The 15,994-nt window shown below is 55.2% G+C and overlaps 2 protein-coding genes across 2 annotated transcripts in view; both read right to left on the bottom strand.

Moving 5' to 3' along the window:
* Positions 1–6,061: 6,061 nt before the first annotated feature.
* RAB9B (RAB9B, member RAS oncogene family) lies at positions 6,062–6,848 on the bottom strand. Its single transcript, XM_044452684.1, has one exon. The coding sequence runs from the start codon at positions 6,846–6,848 to the stop codon at positions 6,240–6,242; it is 609 nt and encodes a 202-aa protein (XP_044308619.1). The 3' UTR covers positions 6,062–6,239.
* A 6,986-nt stretch (positions 6,849–13,834) lies between these two features.
* TMSB15B (thymosin beta 15B) overlaps positions 13,835–15,994 on the bottom strand; it is a 2,640-nt gene continuing 480 nt past the window's right edge. The window contains exons 2-3 of the mRNA XM_044452687.1: positions 15,648–15,781; positions 13,835–14,328 (exon numbers count right to left, since the gene is read on the bottom strand). Of these exons, the coding sequence (XP_044308622.1) occupies positions 14,291–14,328; positions 15,648–15,747 (138 nt within the window). The 5' untranslated portion in view covers positions 15,748–15,781 and the 3' untranslated portion in view covers positions 13,835–14,290. The remainder of the gene's footprint in view (positions 14,329–15,647; positions 15,782–15,994) is intronic.

Genomic DNA, 15,994 nt, shown 5'->3' with positions numbered 1-15,994 from the left:
TCCTGCCCATCCTGAAGCCTTGGATTGCAGCTGAACAGAAGCAGCAGGTATAGCTACTTAGCACATATTCTCCCTGCTCTTGCCAAGACCAGTGGGACTGCAGGATGTTTCAGTGTCCCGCCACTCCCCCTTGGAAAGACTGGTCAGGCCACGCCACTGATGGTGACTTTGGGGGACCACTGAGCCTTAGCAGCCAAGCTGACGGTCCAAATTTTTTTCTGAATACCACACAAAGCAAAGAATTTCCACGGAATACAGCTGTGCAAAACACCAATGATTCACATCAGAGATGAAGGAGCTAGAGGAAGCAGCACCGAGAGCCTGCGGATCTCGCTCCTTCTTCGCCAACAGCACAGGACAGTGAGGCAACAGCGGCTGCCCGATGGCCCTAGAAACCAGCGGGGAATCCAAAGGACAGGCGGGGGGACTTCCACTGAAAGGCGCCAAGAGAATGCTGACTTTGCCACTCCTGGTGCCTTGGAAAAGTTCACAAGCTCAAAATATTAAGCTTGAGCTATGAGCAACTGAGGTTGTTTATAGATGAAGGGAAAAAACAACGGCAGGAAACGGGCTGCTCTGAAATAATGATGTCACTTATTGGTCTTGAGAAAATGAAGACTGCTACCGGCTTAGCTTGCATGACTAAAAAGCGCCCTCTGCTGGGTGAATTATGTATATAGGCTCTGCTGGATGGATCATGTATAGCTGGCTTTACTAGTGACAAATGTTTGTGTAAACAATCAAAACATGAGAAGAAGAATATGGTACTACTGTTTTAATTTGTGGATGATTTTATTAGATGTTTTAAATTGTTTTAAATTGCTGTAAGCCGTCCTGAGATATTTATGTAAAGGACGACATACAAAAGCTTTAAATAAATAAATAAGCAAGTGAGCAAACCATCTGATTTGAACCTGATCAGAATTATCAAATCTACATAGGCAGAGCGTGAACAGCAAATATCAGAGGGAGTTTTGGAAAGTAGCATCATGGCAGAAAGTGATAAAATGATGCATGCTTTTAAAAAAATTATAAATTCCAGTATCAAAGAATTAAGACAAGATAATGACAATGTAAAAAAAATGATAGCACAATTGAAAAAAGGGAATGAGAAATTATCCTGTGAGACCGTTGTGCAGACAAAGGCTGAGGACCAGGGGACTATGGCAAAACTGGAAGATCAGATAACGACAATGAATATCAAAGGGCAACACAGAAAAATTGGCTCAAGCCAACAGAGCTGAGTTACATTATCAATCAAATCAACTCACAATTAGGAAAAAATGTTTGGCCTTGAGGACAGAGCTCGTAGGCCAAACCTTCTTTTTCAAAACATTCTGGCACAAGAAAGACAACTTACAGGAGCTCTCTTAGAATAGCTTAAAGAGGAGAAATGGGAACACAAAGATTACACAGACTTGGTTTCCAATGAGGATCTAGAATACTTCTGAGAGATGTAACAGTTAGGTTTTCTAAACTTTACAAGAAAGAATTGCTTATGAGAAGACTGAGAGAGAGGCTGGATCAACGGAAATTTAAAGAAACACCCATTCAAGTCTTCCAAGATCTTTGTCATCTGACCATATTGTTCAGACACTCATCACAAGTATTTAAGAATGTCTTAAAACAGAAAAATATTGGATGCAATTAGGGATATCTAGTTCACATGAGAGCTTTTGATGGAAAGTATCACATAATAGAGGCACCAGATCAAGGTATAAATCTGAATGGGGTCTTGTAGATGAAGATCAATGGAAGCAAGAAAGGGCAAAACTGGACTGCAATAAAGATCGTGAAGTCAGGCAGCGGGGATGGCCAAACCAAGGCTCGGAGCCCAGTGCAGCTCTTTGATTTCCTTTTGTGGCTCATGGCAGGTGCCGGCGTGGCACTTGCCGCCCACAGCCACTAGTAGGCTCTCAGGCGTCTCACGCTGACCACGTGTGGCTCTTCCACTGGCCGCCGCTTATATTGGACGGAGAAGGTCCAGAAAAGGAAGTCGCATGAGCAGCGGGCAGACTTTCTCCAGACCAGAAGAAGTGGTCAGGAGGAGGGAGGGATGACATGGGAAGGGAGGAGAGGAAAGAGGCAAGGGCCTGTGACGCCCGATAAATATTGGGCGTATGTGGTAAATCTGGACTGCCCCCTCTCCCCAGTGCTGCTCTCTCTCTTCCCCTCTCTTTTCTTTCTTTTTGCTAATCTTTATTTTATTATGATGCACGATATAATTGGGATGTGGCGGCGCAGTGGGTTAAACCACCGAGCCGCTGGGCTGGTTGTGCTCGAGTCTGCACAATGGGGTGAATTCCCATTGCTCCGTCCAGCTCCTGCCAGCCTTGCAGTTCGGAAGCATGCAAACGCACGTGGATAAAAAGGCGCCACTTGGGTGGGCAGGTAACAGCGTTCCGTGCACCTCGGCGTTTAGTCACGCCGGCCACACGACCACGGGGACTGTCTGCGGACAAACGCTGGCTCCCTCGGCCAGGAAACGGAGGTGAGCTCCGCCCCCGAGAGTCGGGCATGACTGGACTTAATGTCATTGGGAAATCTTTTAAGATATAATTAAAAGATGGTTACCTTTTTAATTGAAATAGTTAATATTGAGATTAATTGGAAGTAGCAATGGAAAGAGGCGTTAAGGGTATGTCTACCTGGAGTCGGTGTGGCCAGCGAGGTTCCCCGCAGCGCCTGGGACGCTGCTGCTCTGAGGGACGAAACGGGGAGATGCAAGCACCTGTCCTGGTGAGCGGCGGCTGGGTTCATTAGTGGATGCAGGGCTGGTTTCTTTCCTTGTCTTTTTTGTAGATTTATATTGATACGGGTTACGCAAGGGACATGTCTAAAACTATGAAATTGGCATCTTTGAACATCAACAGCCTGGGAAATGTAATTAAAAAGAAACAAATTGAAGCAATGATAAATAAAGATAAGGCAGATGTTGTATTTCTACAAAAAAGGCATTAAAAAAGAAGAGGTTGATGAACTTAGTGTCTTGGTCAAACATATATGAAAAAGCATGAGAATTCCACTGGGGGGGAGGTGGCAATTATTAACACTAAGATGACTGAATTTAACCTAAATAAATATTTTTTTGAAAATACAAAAGTGGTAGATTTTTGATAGTACAGGGTGAAATGAGAGAAGAGTATACACTGGTTAATTTTTATTCACTGAATGATACATTGAATTTTTAGGAAATGTATTTAAGGAAATAAGAGATAATAAAGAAGGTATTTGTAACAATGGCTGGGGATTTCAGTATGATAATGAGTAAAGATAAACTAAACCCTATTAAAGAAGAGAGTGTATATAATATCACAATATTTAATAACATGGTAAAAAATGGTTTGAACAATATATGGTGAGAAAAAAAGGTTTCCCTTTTATTCTCCATAAAACCTATTCAAGGATAGATTATATACTTTCCTATAATTGTTTTCTATAATTTTTAAATCAGATATTGGTTTGATAAAAATGATAGATCATGCATTAGTAGATATGGCTTTTAGAATTAAGGGTGATTACAAAGAAGTTAAAAGATGGAGGATGAATACTCATATTTTGCAATATAGACATATAGTAAATAAAATGGAGAAAGAAGTGAAAGAAATTTGGGAAATTAGTAACAGAAAAGGTAGTGATTATTTAATTTGGGGTAAAACCAAGGCAGTTGCAAGGGGACTAAGTATTAAAGAGATATGTAATTTTAAAAGAAAGAGGATAAAAAAATTTGGAAAGAGAAATAATGGAACTGGAGAAGAAATATATACAAAAAGGGGATTTAAATATTTTAGTAAAAGTACAAGCTAAAAGAAAAAAGTTACATAATATAGAGCTTGAAAAATACAGAGGAATTTAATTTATTTGAAGAAGGAATATTTTGAATTTAGTAAATAAATTTTGGCCAAGGTTGCACAACAAAATCAAAGTAAGAAATTAATTGGAATAGTGAAGAATGAAAATGGTAAGTAAGTTAACAAAAGAGAAACTGGGAATATTTTATAGTGTTCTTTCCAGGTTGTATATAGATGGAAAACTGTCATTTGACAAAGTTAGACTGTATAGAGAGAAAAATGTTGGAAAGAAATTACAACAGATGGACAGTCACTTAATGGAATAGTCAAACATGAAGAGATAGAAGAGATTATCAGCAAGTATGGAAAACTCTTGGGATAGAAGGATTAGGACCAGAATACTATAAAGTTTTTTAAAAGATGTTGGTTCCAAAATTAAACTCTTTTTTTCATAATATATTGGATGATACCATCTTGGAAATTTTCTTCAACAGTCTTAATTCCTAAATCTAATAAAGATCTGATAGATGCTTATAGACCTGTATAGATAGGGCTTATAGACTTATATATTTGATAAACCAAGATGGAAAAATTTTATGACAATATTTTCAAAAAGAATGTAAAAAATTATAAACTAGGATGGAAACAGTACCTAACTCTGGTAAAGTTGAACTATTGACAGCATATATTCTAACTTACATTGGAGGTCGTGGGGTCAGTACATGTTTCCATATGTGGTGGGAATGTGAATATATAATGAAATTTTGGAGAGGGGTTTTTCAAGAAAGCAGTAAAATACTGAAATTAGATACTGAAGTAAATCCTAAAATTGTATTATTGTCAATATTGATAAAGAACAATGGAGATGGAATATTAAACAATTAAAACAATTATTAACAGCTGCAAGATTAATTATAGCAAAGAACTGGAAAGTAAAATTGATCATCGATTGGGCGCTGGGTACAGAGAAGGATGGAATGTAGCCATTAATGACCAATTACCTTGTGATATTAAAAAGAAAAAAGACTAAATGCATCATAATTTTGCTGATACTGGGGACCATTTACTGAGCTTGTGCCAATAAAAGGGAAAGAATCTGAACCTCCACAAGAGCGACTCTGAGCTTGGAAATGGGACCGAATTTCTTGGTAGTGCAAAAGAACTGGCGCGCAGCTAAAGTCCTGGGTGGTGGGATGCACAGTTAGACTGTATTATGATTTCAGTTGTTTTTTTCTTCAGCTGTATTGTATTATACTGTATGTGTATTTGTTCTTTTTTCTGTTGTAAACGATTAATACAAAAGGACAGGCAGCACAGCCAGAGACGGAGGAAGGACGAGGGGCTCTGCTACGTGGGGGAAGCGCCAGGGCCAAGATGGCAGGAGTGGCCGAGCCGGGGGGGGGGGTGTTCCCACATGCACCCCTGCCCTGCTGCCCCAGACTTTCCGCCTCTCCAAACCACCAGGGCACAGGCACATGGGGATGGGGCACCGCAGCCTGTTTCGCGCAAAAATGGTGCATCCCCTAACAGGGCAGAGAGCGAAAGCAATGAATTTGGGGTGAGGGGTCTTCTTGCTCTCTCTGCAAGGGAGTCCACGCATGCCACCTCGGGGACTTGCCGGTTGCAACCAGCCGTATCCATGACCCACTGCCCTGCACCCATCAGCTTCTCTCCTGGGCACCTGCAGGCCCCGAGTCCGCTTTCCAGAGCCGGCTGATGTGCTGTGGTCCCTTACCTTGTGGACCCCCCTCCCCCAAACCACCCAGCGCCCCCCGGGGGCAAGAGACTTCTGCAAAACCCGAGCCTCTGACCAGGTCGGAGTGACAGCAGTGATCCCTGGGCAGGAGGAGCAAAGAAGAGAAGAGCTGGGGTCAGTGGTGGAGCTGCTCCTCCAGCACTTGGCTTCACCAGCGCTCACTGAGCTGCGGGGAAGGGGCGTTTCTTTCGTGGCTCCCGTTTTGCTCTCCTAAAGCACCCCCAAATCCTTTTGCTTCGTCAAGAACGCCCCGGAGGGCAGCTGGTGCAAGAAGAGCTCAAGCTTTTGCGGTGTGCTGTGGGCACCAACACCTCTTCCTGCAATCCTCCGCCGTGGTTGGCAGCCCCAGGCCATTCCTCTCACTGAGGGCCTGCAGCCGGGGGCAAAGCACCATCGTGCAGGTCAAAGGTCCCAGACCCAGTTGCCGGCACCCGCACAGCTAAAAGTGTCCAGAGAGGATGATGGGAAAGGGAGCTTCCACCACCGAAACCTTGGAGAAATGCTTCCGGTTGAAGGAGACCGTCTTGACCAGATGAACAAGGAGCCTTCCTCCCATGTGTGGCTGGGTGCTCGACTCAGTCGGCTGCAGAGGGGGAATGGCCACCCCGTGCCCCTTCTGACTGCTTTCGCGGCCACAGCCTGGGCCGAGTGGCTGGTTCAGGCCTGCGTGCCCTTCCGTCGCCGGGCCGCTCTCAGCAGCACAAGGGGCTTCCTGGCTTGGAGCTGGTGTGCAGGTCGATGGCGTGGCCCATCACACAGTGCTCCAGCTGCTCCTCCACAGCCAGGACTTGCCGCACCGCCTCCTCGAAGGCAACTGCCACGTTCGTGTCGTCCTTGGCACTCGTCTCCAGGTACGGGCAGTTCCCATGCTCCATGCACCAGGCCTGGGCCTCCTCAGGGATCACCTGTCTCTCTGCTTTGTCCACTTTGTTGCCCAGCACCACGAAGGGGAAATGGTCGGGATCCTTCACATTGGCGTAGCAGATGAACTCCTTCTGCCAGTGGCCCAGGTTCTCAAAGCTCTGCCGGTCGTCGACACTGAAGGTGAGCAGGCAGCAGTCCGCCCCCCGGTAGAAGGGGGTCCGCAGGCTCTTGAAGCGCTCCTGCCCCGCTGTGTCCCAGATCTGGAGGGTCACAAAGCGCCCGTCCACCTCCAGGTCCCGGTTGAGGAACTCCACCCCGATGGTGTGGAAGGCCTGTGAGTCAAACTTGTTGGTGACGTAGCGGTTCATGAGGGAGCTCTTCCCGACGCCGCCGTCGCCCAGGAGGATGACCTTCAGCAGCAGGGACTTCCCGCTCATGGCAGCAGCGGCAGGGCCTGGAAGGAGGCAAGGGCAGAGTGAGCCGCAGGCCTCCCCTAGCCGGGGCTGCACTCGGGCCAGCTCCCACCTCCCTCCTCTGGGGGGAGGCACAAGGGCCAGGGCAGCGGTCAGCACAGCAGCATGGACCCCCACAGGGCCCTGTTTAGCTTTGCACCGCTTTCCAGCACATGAATTCAAGGCTGCTGCTAGACGTGGGGCTGGTGGCCCAGCAAGAAGCAGCCAAACCTGCGCAGGAGCGGGCCCCTCTTTGGCTCTTGCCTGTGACGGCTAAGAGAAGGCCCCAGACGCCACCGGGGACCATCTCTTGGAGCTCTGTCCCCAGTCCTCGCCTTGGGGGCTCCCCGGGGCGCCTGGCTGGCCACGGCAGGAAAGAGGGCCCTGGCCGGAGGGGCAGCATCCGCTAGCGCTCTCCTGGGCCCACGACACCCTGCGCACACCTGCACAGCGCTGGGCATCGCGTCCACGGCCGCTCGCGCGAGGCGCGCCACTGGGGCGGGGGGGGGGGGCGGCCGCAGCGCTGCCACGGGCCCCGGGCTCGGCGTGGAGGACTGGCAAGTGGGAGTGCTGGGGCTTCGCCCCCAGCGCCCGCGCAGCCCCCACACCCGCGCGCCCCAGCGGGGACACAGGGCTGGCTGCGGGGCCAAGCAGGGCCGGGGCGGTCGGGCTCCCCGGGGCCCTCTCGCCGCCACCCACCGCCCTGCCCTGCCCTGCCCTGCCCGCGGGGGGGGGGGGCGCCCCGCCTTGCACGAGACAGCAGAGAAGCGAAGTGGGGCGCCCGTGCAAGCCAGCCGCCCGGGCAGCGGGCCCAGCCCCCGAGGGCCGCTGGCGCTGCTGCCGCGCTCACGGTCCGGCCTCGCCCGCCCTCCCGGCTGCGCGGCGCTCCGGGGGCCGAGCCTGCGGGGAGGTGCCGGGTCCCTGGGGAGGGAGGCAGCAGGGGGCGGGCACGGCCGTCGGGGAGGCGGCCTCGCGCAGCGCACCTGCCCGCCGGAGCGGCTCCCTCCAGCCCTCGCGCGGCGCTCCGGCTCTTCCCGGGAGATTAACGCGGCGGCGGCGGCGGGACCAGGCGAGCCTCCCAAGAGCGGCCCGAGCGCGCATGCGCCCGCAGCACGCGCGGACCCAAGCGTGCCCCGCCGGCCTCTCCCGGCCGCCGCCAATCGGAGGGAGGCCCCTGCTCGGCCACGCCCCCAGCGCGCGCGGCGCTCGGGGGGCGCGCGGCGTCGGGGCTGCCCGCGCGCACGGTCCCGGGGCGCCCCGAGGGCCCGCCGGTGAGGGCGAGGAGGGAGGTTCGCCGCGCACCCTCCCGGCGCGCCTCGGCCGCTGCTGCGCACGTTTCGGCGCCTGGAAGGGCCCCGAGCCTCGCGCCTTAGTCGCTGGCCCTGCCGGGTTGTCGTTGACCCGCTGGAAGGCTGAGGAAGCCGTGCCTCCCCCCGCCCCCCAGCGGCTGGAGTGCGGGCCGGCGCGGGGGCTTCCCAGCCCTCGGAGGCGAACCGAGGTGGCTGGGGGTCGCCAGACCGCCCCTCCTGCCTGGCGGAGTCCCAGCTACTTCCAGCCGGGGCTCTTCCAGCCCGTTCATTTGCATGCGGGGCGACTCGGGGATGCCCGGGCGCCACGTGGCTGCAGGCGGGCGGAGGGGTCGCGCCTGCCTGCACAGCTGCTCGGCAAGGCCAGCCCCGACCGCTCGCGCTGTGTTTGTCTGCCTCAGGGAGTGGCTGCAGTGCTGCTGACCTCCTGGAGCCGGAGGTGCCACCATAGCGAACACACACAACTTTCTTGGCTGGAACATGCCTGCAAAGCAAACACTAGTCCGGACTAGCCTTGGACTGATAGCTCCAAGAGGGGAGTGCTGAGCACAGAAATCGTTTGCATGAGCCGGCACATGTCGCCACCAGCCCTGCAAGCAGCCTGCGCTTGGGCGGTGTGATGGAGACAGCCTGGAGCTCCCACAACATTTGGCCTGTGGCTGGGTCATCACCCATGACTGGTGACAGCACATCTCTCCCCAACCAAAACAAAAAGGGAGGGTTCAGATATTTCTTCTAACTCCTGAAGAACTCAACTCTGCCAGCCTCCTGCCAGCTTGCCCAGCCCTTTGAACAAACCAAAACGGGCACATTCACTTCTGGATCTGAGCCAATGCAAACATGCGAATAAGGAGGCTTTGCAGGCTGTGATTGTCTGGAAACCTCCCAAAGATTAGTGGGGCTAGTTCAAACCCACAAGGCTCGCCACGGGCCTCAGAAGTGGACTTGTGGCTTTGTGCACAGAAAGTTGGGGAAGCTGTCCTTCCCCAGTGAGTCCCTTTGCTTCTTGCCTCAGAAAAGCCAAAGGATGCATCTTTGAGGGGCTATAGATGATGAATTGTCCTGCTATTTTATGTCACTGTGGCAGAAACGTGCAAAATCACTTCCTGAAATGCTGAGCTGGCGCAGTTTGTCAGCATCAGAGGAGATACATGAACATTTCCCCAGATTTAGTAGACTGGACTGGGCAGAGGGTCCTCAAAGTGGGGAAGGCTGAGGCCTGGCTGCTGTGGAGAAGATGGACTCCCCTTTTCCCTGCTAAACAGAGGTCTCTGCCTGTCCCACTGCTCGGGTTGCAGGATCATTCCCCCAAAGCGCTACCTCCATGGCCACTTGCTGCTTGTCACTCATTCCAAAAGGGGAAGGGGAAAAACACAGAAACCAGCAGCCCTGTAACATGAGTGTTCCCTGCTGGCTCCCTGCCCCGCTCCGAGACCACGTTGCTTGGCCGCTGGTCCCAGGGCTGCCTTCCTGCCCTGCTCCTCCCAGTGCTGGCACATGTCTCCTGCTCTTGAGCTGGGGCACCCATGCTGGCTGCTGGGAGAGATGAGTGGGCCCAGCGAGCTAGGGGTGTGCCCACAGCAGAGCAGGGTCCCCTCACCCCTTTCTGCAGCAGTGGAGGCCTTGCTCAGCTCCTGGCAGCCTGAGAGGGCATTCTGGCTGCCTGCCCCCATGGGGGCACATTTGCATGGGGGAAGCAGCTGTCTGGTTCACGTGGGGCCCTGCTGAGCATCAGCGGAAGCAGGCGCTGGGGCTCTTCGCTGCAGCACATGCAGCCCAAGGCTCTCGCATCAGCCTGCCCTGCCACCTTCCCCAACCTCAGCCTTCCTGCCTGGGGGTGGTGTGGGAAACAGCTGCTGTGGCATCTCTGTGGGGCAAAAGCTTTGAAGTGGAGAAGCCCACAGCTGCTGCCATCCTGTCCTCTCACTGGAGCCTGAGCCAAAATCTCAGCATGCCATGCAGCATAGTTTTTCTGCACGCGCGCACACACACACACGGCCAGCATCTTACCTGGCTGAATCTTGGGTCAAAAGGCAGCATTTCATCAAGCGGTAGGGGACGGAAGCATGTCCAGGACTCTGTTTCGAGAAGGCGCACATAAGTTGCCACATTTCTCTGGCTGCTGCCGCAGGAAGCCAACAGAAGTGTGGCCTTTGAGGATGCCCTGGGGTCTCTGCCAGATGGAGACTCCGTTCGGCATGTGGATAGGCCCTGGTCCGTTCCCTAGGGGTGCCAGGCTGAGCTGGGAAAGGATCCCGCTGGAAACCTTGGAGAGCCACTGCTGCCAGTCAGGGCCGTGTCCCAGGTCAGGTGGGGGGCTGGCTCGATCTAAGGCAGCTTCCTGCAGTCCTAAACCAGCTCAGCTGCTTTCTAGAAATGGAGCGCCTCCTTGTCCCCACCTTGCATCTCCCACAAACTCGCCGATCTCAAGCCATAGTTTCCTGGTCCATATACCACAAGCTTTTCGAAGAGAGATGGGTTGGAAAGGTGGCTTTTCGTCCGTGGACTGCTCCGAAAGGAGGGCAGGCGCCTTTGGCTTGCTCAAGTATCACTGAGGGGCAGGTCAATGTGGCGGACTCAGCCTGCCCGCAGTGGCTCTTGCTGGGAAGTGCACTGCCCCGCCTCGTCCCCAGTGATGCCTGCTTCCCCAGGGGGACTTGTGGGCGGAGGGGCTGTGGCCGACAGGGCAGGAGAAGCCTCCTCAGCCGTGCCTGCCGCACTCCTGCCCTCCGCTAAGCAGGGAGTCTTGGCAGCACACGCTCTGGCAGGCTGCAGGCAGAAGGGACCTCGTGGGGCCCCAGCCCCTGTGCTCGCCCCACGCTGGGTGGGGAGGCGGCAGCTGCCCTCCCCACTCGCTCGCTCTGCTCCACAGATCCACCCAGCGCCTTCCCTGAGGTTGCACGGACTGGGGCATGCGGGACAAAAGCATGCATGGTGGGACAGGGTTGGACTTGCTGCTGCGCTTCTTCGCAGCGGGAGGGAGGCTGCTCAGCCCCAGAGCCACCATTCCAAGTGCAAAACAAAGGGAAGGAGCGCCTCGCCAGCTCCTGGGCAGAGCGCCTTGCCCGTCTCCTCCAGAAGCACAAAATCAGAGGGGCGCAGCCGAGCGCCCGCGGCCCTTCCTGCCAAAGCACATACCAAACGCCCCATAACATTGGCGGGTGCTGCAGCGGGAAGCGTGGCCTCCCCAACCCGCCAGCGCCAGCAGCTACCCCAAGGGGGCTTCGGGGCATCCTTCCCGCCTCCCCCTGCGCTGCAATTCCAGAACGCTGAAGCATTTGAAGTGCATGGGGCAGGGCATGTGCTCTGCATGCAAAGCAGGACCGGTCCTCCAGCAGGGCTGTGCAGGACCCACTGGAGGGCCTGGACTCTGCGGCCGCCTGTGCAGGCCGCTCCACCCCTCCCAGGCCACCTCTTGAGGGGCTGTCCGTCCCCGGCCTCCGTGCAGCTTCTCTTCCACCCTGAATGCCTGAGGGGCAGGAGGAGCTTTAAGCTAACAGGTGCGGATATTTCTGGTGTGAGGGCACCATCCCTTCCGCACACCTCCTTTTGCCTTCTGCCTGCCCACCCCTCCTCCCCAGAAGCCCCCCCCCACTGAAAGAGGTTCTGCACGCCCACTGTGGACAGTCCTCAGCTGGCAGGGGAGGCCCAGAAGTGGGAGTTCGTCGTGTGTGTTGCACTCTCGGTGGAAGCCACTGGCACTTGGACTTCCTGCCTGCTGAGCTGAGCCGAGGGCTGTGCTCGTCCTCGGAAGGGAAGGCAAAACGGGGCCTGGCTTGCAAAATGAAGGCACAGAGGAAGTCGACTGAAGCAGCTGCTTCTGCGCTCCCACTTCCCTCGCTCACTTCCCCTTTCGCCTGCCTTTGGCGAGCATCTTGCACAGAGGCAACCGACCAGTCTGGCGTCAGACCAGGCCGGGGAAATGTGGGGCTGCTGATACACCAGACCTAGCGAGTCTCCCGTTTGCGAGTGCGGCACATCGGCAGCTTCCCCGAGCAGAAGCGTCCTTCGGGTGGGAAAGATATGAAGGCCCATGGCACACTGGAGGCACACGGGGCAGTAGCACTGGGGCTGGGAGTCTTTTTCCAGCGTTTCCCCTCTCACAAGCAGCGACAACCCGCACGGCCGTCACTTCGGGCTTGTGCCAGGCATACTGCATCCGCGCCGGCAGTCCCGGGCTCTTTAACTTCACACTGCTCATTTGTTCAGGTGCTCTTGGCACCCCAGCCTGTTAACCTGAGCGCACCCCCAGATCAAACCAACGCTGCAGCACTGAGCCTTACAACACAGCACCCACCCAACTCCCTGCCCTTCCTAGTTTTTATTTCTAGTTAAAAATAAATAGCACAGATGGCAGTGTTTCACACTTCCTTCATCAGTCCTTAAACTTGAGACTCCTGGCTTTTCCTTCTGGTCTCACCAACTTGCCTTCTGGGAAATGTGTATTTTTTGACTGGCCACAGCAGCCCTTTTATGAGCACCTGCAAGATACTCAGAACTCCGAATACGACAAGCGACTGCTGGCAAGAAGCCCTGGTGCATCTTTTCCAGCATCCACCTAAACGCCTCAGAGACAACTGGCTGTGGCACCTCTTGGCCCCAGTGGCTGGAAACTGGATAGTGGCAAGACTTCCCTTTCCTACCTGCCTATTTTTCCAGCAGAGGAATGGCAGCTTTCGAACTCCAAACACCACATGGGAGGCAAGGAAAGTAGCGGAGCCCCAAGATCTACATCAAGGGTGGCCCTGGAACACACATCTTCTCCCGTGCAAGCCAAGCCACTGGAGTGCATTTCCTTCCAGATGGACCTGGACCCACTGGGGGGCTGGGGGGGGGGAGACCCCTGCGGGTGCTTGTGCAGGAGGCACCGGAGCCGGAAGCAACCCGAGGGTCCAGCACCCCACCTTTCCTCAAGGTAGGAAGGGGGCCCTTGACGTGCCTCTCCTCACAGTGGAGGCCACCTCTGCCTGGGGAACACGAAGGGGTCTCGCTCCCGCTTGCTCCTTGCTGCAGCAACACCTTGAGCTCAGCTCACCTTCAGGCACAGGAGGGGCCGGGTTGCATCGCCCAGTTAAAACCGGGCCCGCAGTGCAGCTGCCGAACTCTTCTGGCCTTTAGCAACCGCTGCAAGAGGCGGCCACCCATCTTGCTGCTGCTGCTGCTGAGAACACTCCATGCCTGGGAGGAGCAGGCCTGCCTCATGCCACAGGGCCATCTTCCACCGGCCCACCGCCCCCAGGGCAGCCGTGCTGGGGAAGGCTGGGAGCCGGCAGCATGCTTCCTCCCTGGCTGCCGCCACAGCACACTGGTGTGGGGAAAGCCAAAGATGCCCGCTGGATGGAGGGAATGGCGACACCTCCTCTTGCCTAGCAGCACCCGGGGCAGGAAAGCCACGGTCTCAGATGCTAGGGAAAAGGGGGTGGTGTCCTGCCAGCACTGGGGGTGGGATTAGGGTCAGGGATTGGCCCAAAAGGGGCAACGCTGACTTAACTGGGAGTGGAACTGTATCTCAGCTGAACTGTTCCCACTTGAAAAAATCCTGTCCTCCTTTAGCACCGCTCAAAGTGAGCGGCCACAAAAGCAGTCAAGAGGATAAGAACAAAGTCAGGGGCGGCGGCAGCCCTTCATGCGTCAAGGTTGCAGAAAACCCACAAGACACTTCAGTAGAAATCATTTTTCAAGTTTAATAGTTTGTCTCCATTTCATTCATAGGAAAACAAATTAAGTACAGCTGCAGAACCGATTATAAGCAGATGGATCGGATGGGCCTCAAATACTAGAATTGCCCCATCTGGCGGGGAGGGGGAGGGAAAGAGGGAAAGGGGTTGGCTTCGGCTTCGTGGGTGGTGGGAGAGGGAACAGGTCCTTGGAACCCCATTTCTGTATCATTTGCTCTTCCCACTTCACGTCAGGCATTGGCGGTTATCATCAAAGGAGGCAGCCGAACCAAAGGAGGGCTGCCCTGGCCAGATGCCGGAGGGACTCAAGTAGTGAAAAGATTATGACTGCAATGCAAGGCTGCCGATTGTTCAATACATGGCATTAAAAAAAACCCAGTTAATTCAAGAACAGAAAGACAAAAAAGGAAGCGAGCTGGCGCTTCGTGCGAAGGGGCCATCTCTATGAGGACTTCACAGACTCTTTCTCCTGTTCGATGGCTGAAAGAGAAAAGGGAACTGTTAGGGCCAACAGGCAGCCTTCTGCTGTAGCTGTCTGAGGGGCCTGCTAGAGGGGCAGGTCCGATCTTGGAAGAGCATCCCACTGGGAGTAAGGCACGTGGGGCACGGGAGCCCGAGAGCCCCACAGTACCCCCCCAACCATGCCCCACGGCACTCCCCCACCCTTCCTTTCCTCAGAACAGCATCTGATGGCTTCGGAGGCCTGCATAGTTTCCCCCCTTCAAGCAGCTGAAATGCCTCTGCGAAGGCTTGGGGCCGTGCAGTAACAGCTTTACACTGCAAAATGCTGGAGTTTTTGGCTGCAGCCCTTTGGCTTTTGCCCCCCCCCCCACCCCGCCCCGCCCCGCCCCGCCCATGCAGTCCTGAGGAGCAATCAAAGAGAACCGAATTTGGTCTGCCTGTAAAAAAATTGTTGCAGTTCAAGTACTGAACTCAGCCACGCACCCCACTATGGGCAGCAGCTGGATGGAAAGCTCGGGTGCCCCCAGGTGGGGCCTTCCATTCCAGGCAGTCAGTTCCGCTCTTGCCCCTCTTAGGTGCAGCAGCAGAGAAATACACGGCATTTACAGATGAAAATGGGCACCGTCACCGGTTCTGCCAGGCAGGTGTGAGGAGTGCCTGGCATGTGCAGGTGCCCTTCCAAGGAAAGGAGTGGCAGGTCACGTCAGAAGGCTCTTATCAGCTCTGGTGGCAGATGCCGCTTCTTTTGAAAACAGACCTAGGCTGCCAACAGGAAGTGGTGAGCAGCCATGCCTCCAGCAGGGCTCCAGAGCAGCCCGGACATGCTCAAGTCCTCCTGGACGGCCATTCCTCAACGGTGAGGTCAACAGCAGAAGGCACCGCGGTGGCCACTTGAAACTCCTCTTGGGCTGCCACAGGCAGACCCGAGAAGACGAGGTCCGAGGGCCGCCAGAGCAATGCAGGGCGGGCGGCTCCCGCAGAACAAAGGCCTGCTCCAGAGCCGAGGACCCCGCCCTCCCGCTCCCTCCGCAGCGCGGAGCCCCGAGCTCGGAGGACGCTGCTGGCCGCCCCGCGGCACGGTCCTACCGCTCCGATGGCCGCAGCCAAGCCCTGGCCTGGTTCCAGCAGCGCACATGGGCGGGCGGGCGGGCACGCTCCCAGGCAAGGCACCGACCGGGCACAGAAGCGGCAGCCCCAAACGGCCGCCTCCCGCCACAGCAGCACATTCGTTTGCGCCTGCCAAGCGGCGAGGTCCCCGCTCGGCCGCAGGGCTACGAGCGCCGCAGCCTGCGCAGCAGCTGGAGCAACCGCGGGGGCCCTCCCGCCAGGATACTCACTCTCCTTGGAAGGAAGCGTGTTCTTCTCTTCCGTGTTGGTCTTCTTCAGCTTCTTCTTATCGAACTTCTCCACTTCAGACAGATCTGGTTTGTCACACATCTTGGCCCCCGGAAGACGAGCGATCCAACGCGGACTACAAGAAGCCCCAGAGCCGCGCGTCAGCCAGGCCGGCGCAGCGGCCAGCACCCCGCTCGCCACGTGTCCGCACGCCCTGCCAGGACGCACGGGAAGCGGGAGCGCCCCCCGCGCAGGGCCGGGCCCCGAGGCGGCGGCGAGCCATGCGGCACGGGCGCGGCCCGCCGGGCGCCAGGCGCCGCGAAAGGCGCGCTCCGGCCGACCCCGAGCC

Source organism: Varanus komodoensis, unplaced genomic scaffold, assembly GCF_004798865.1.
Source record: "Varanus komodoensis strain SLA01 unplaced genomic scaffold, ASM479886v1 scaffold74, whole genome shotgun sequence".
NCBI lineage: Eukaryota > Metazoa > Chordata > Lepidosauria > Squamata > Varanidae > Varanus > Varanus komodoensis.
This window is presented reverse-complemented; position numbering and strand designations above follow the sequence as displayed.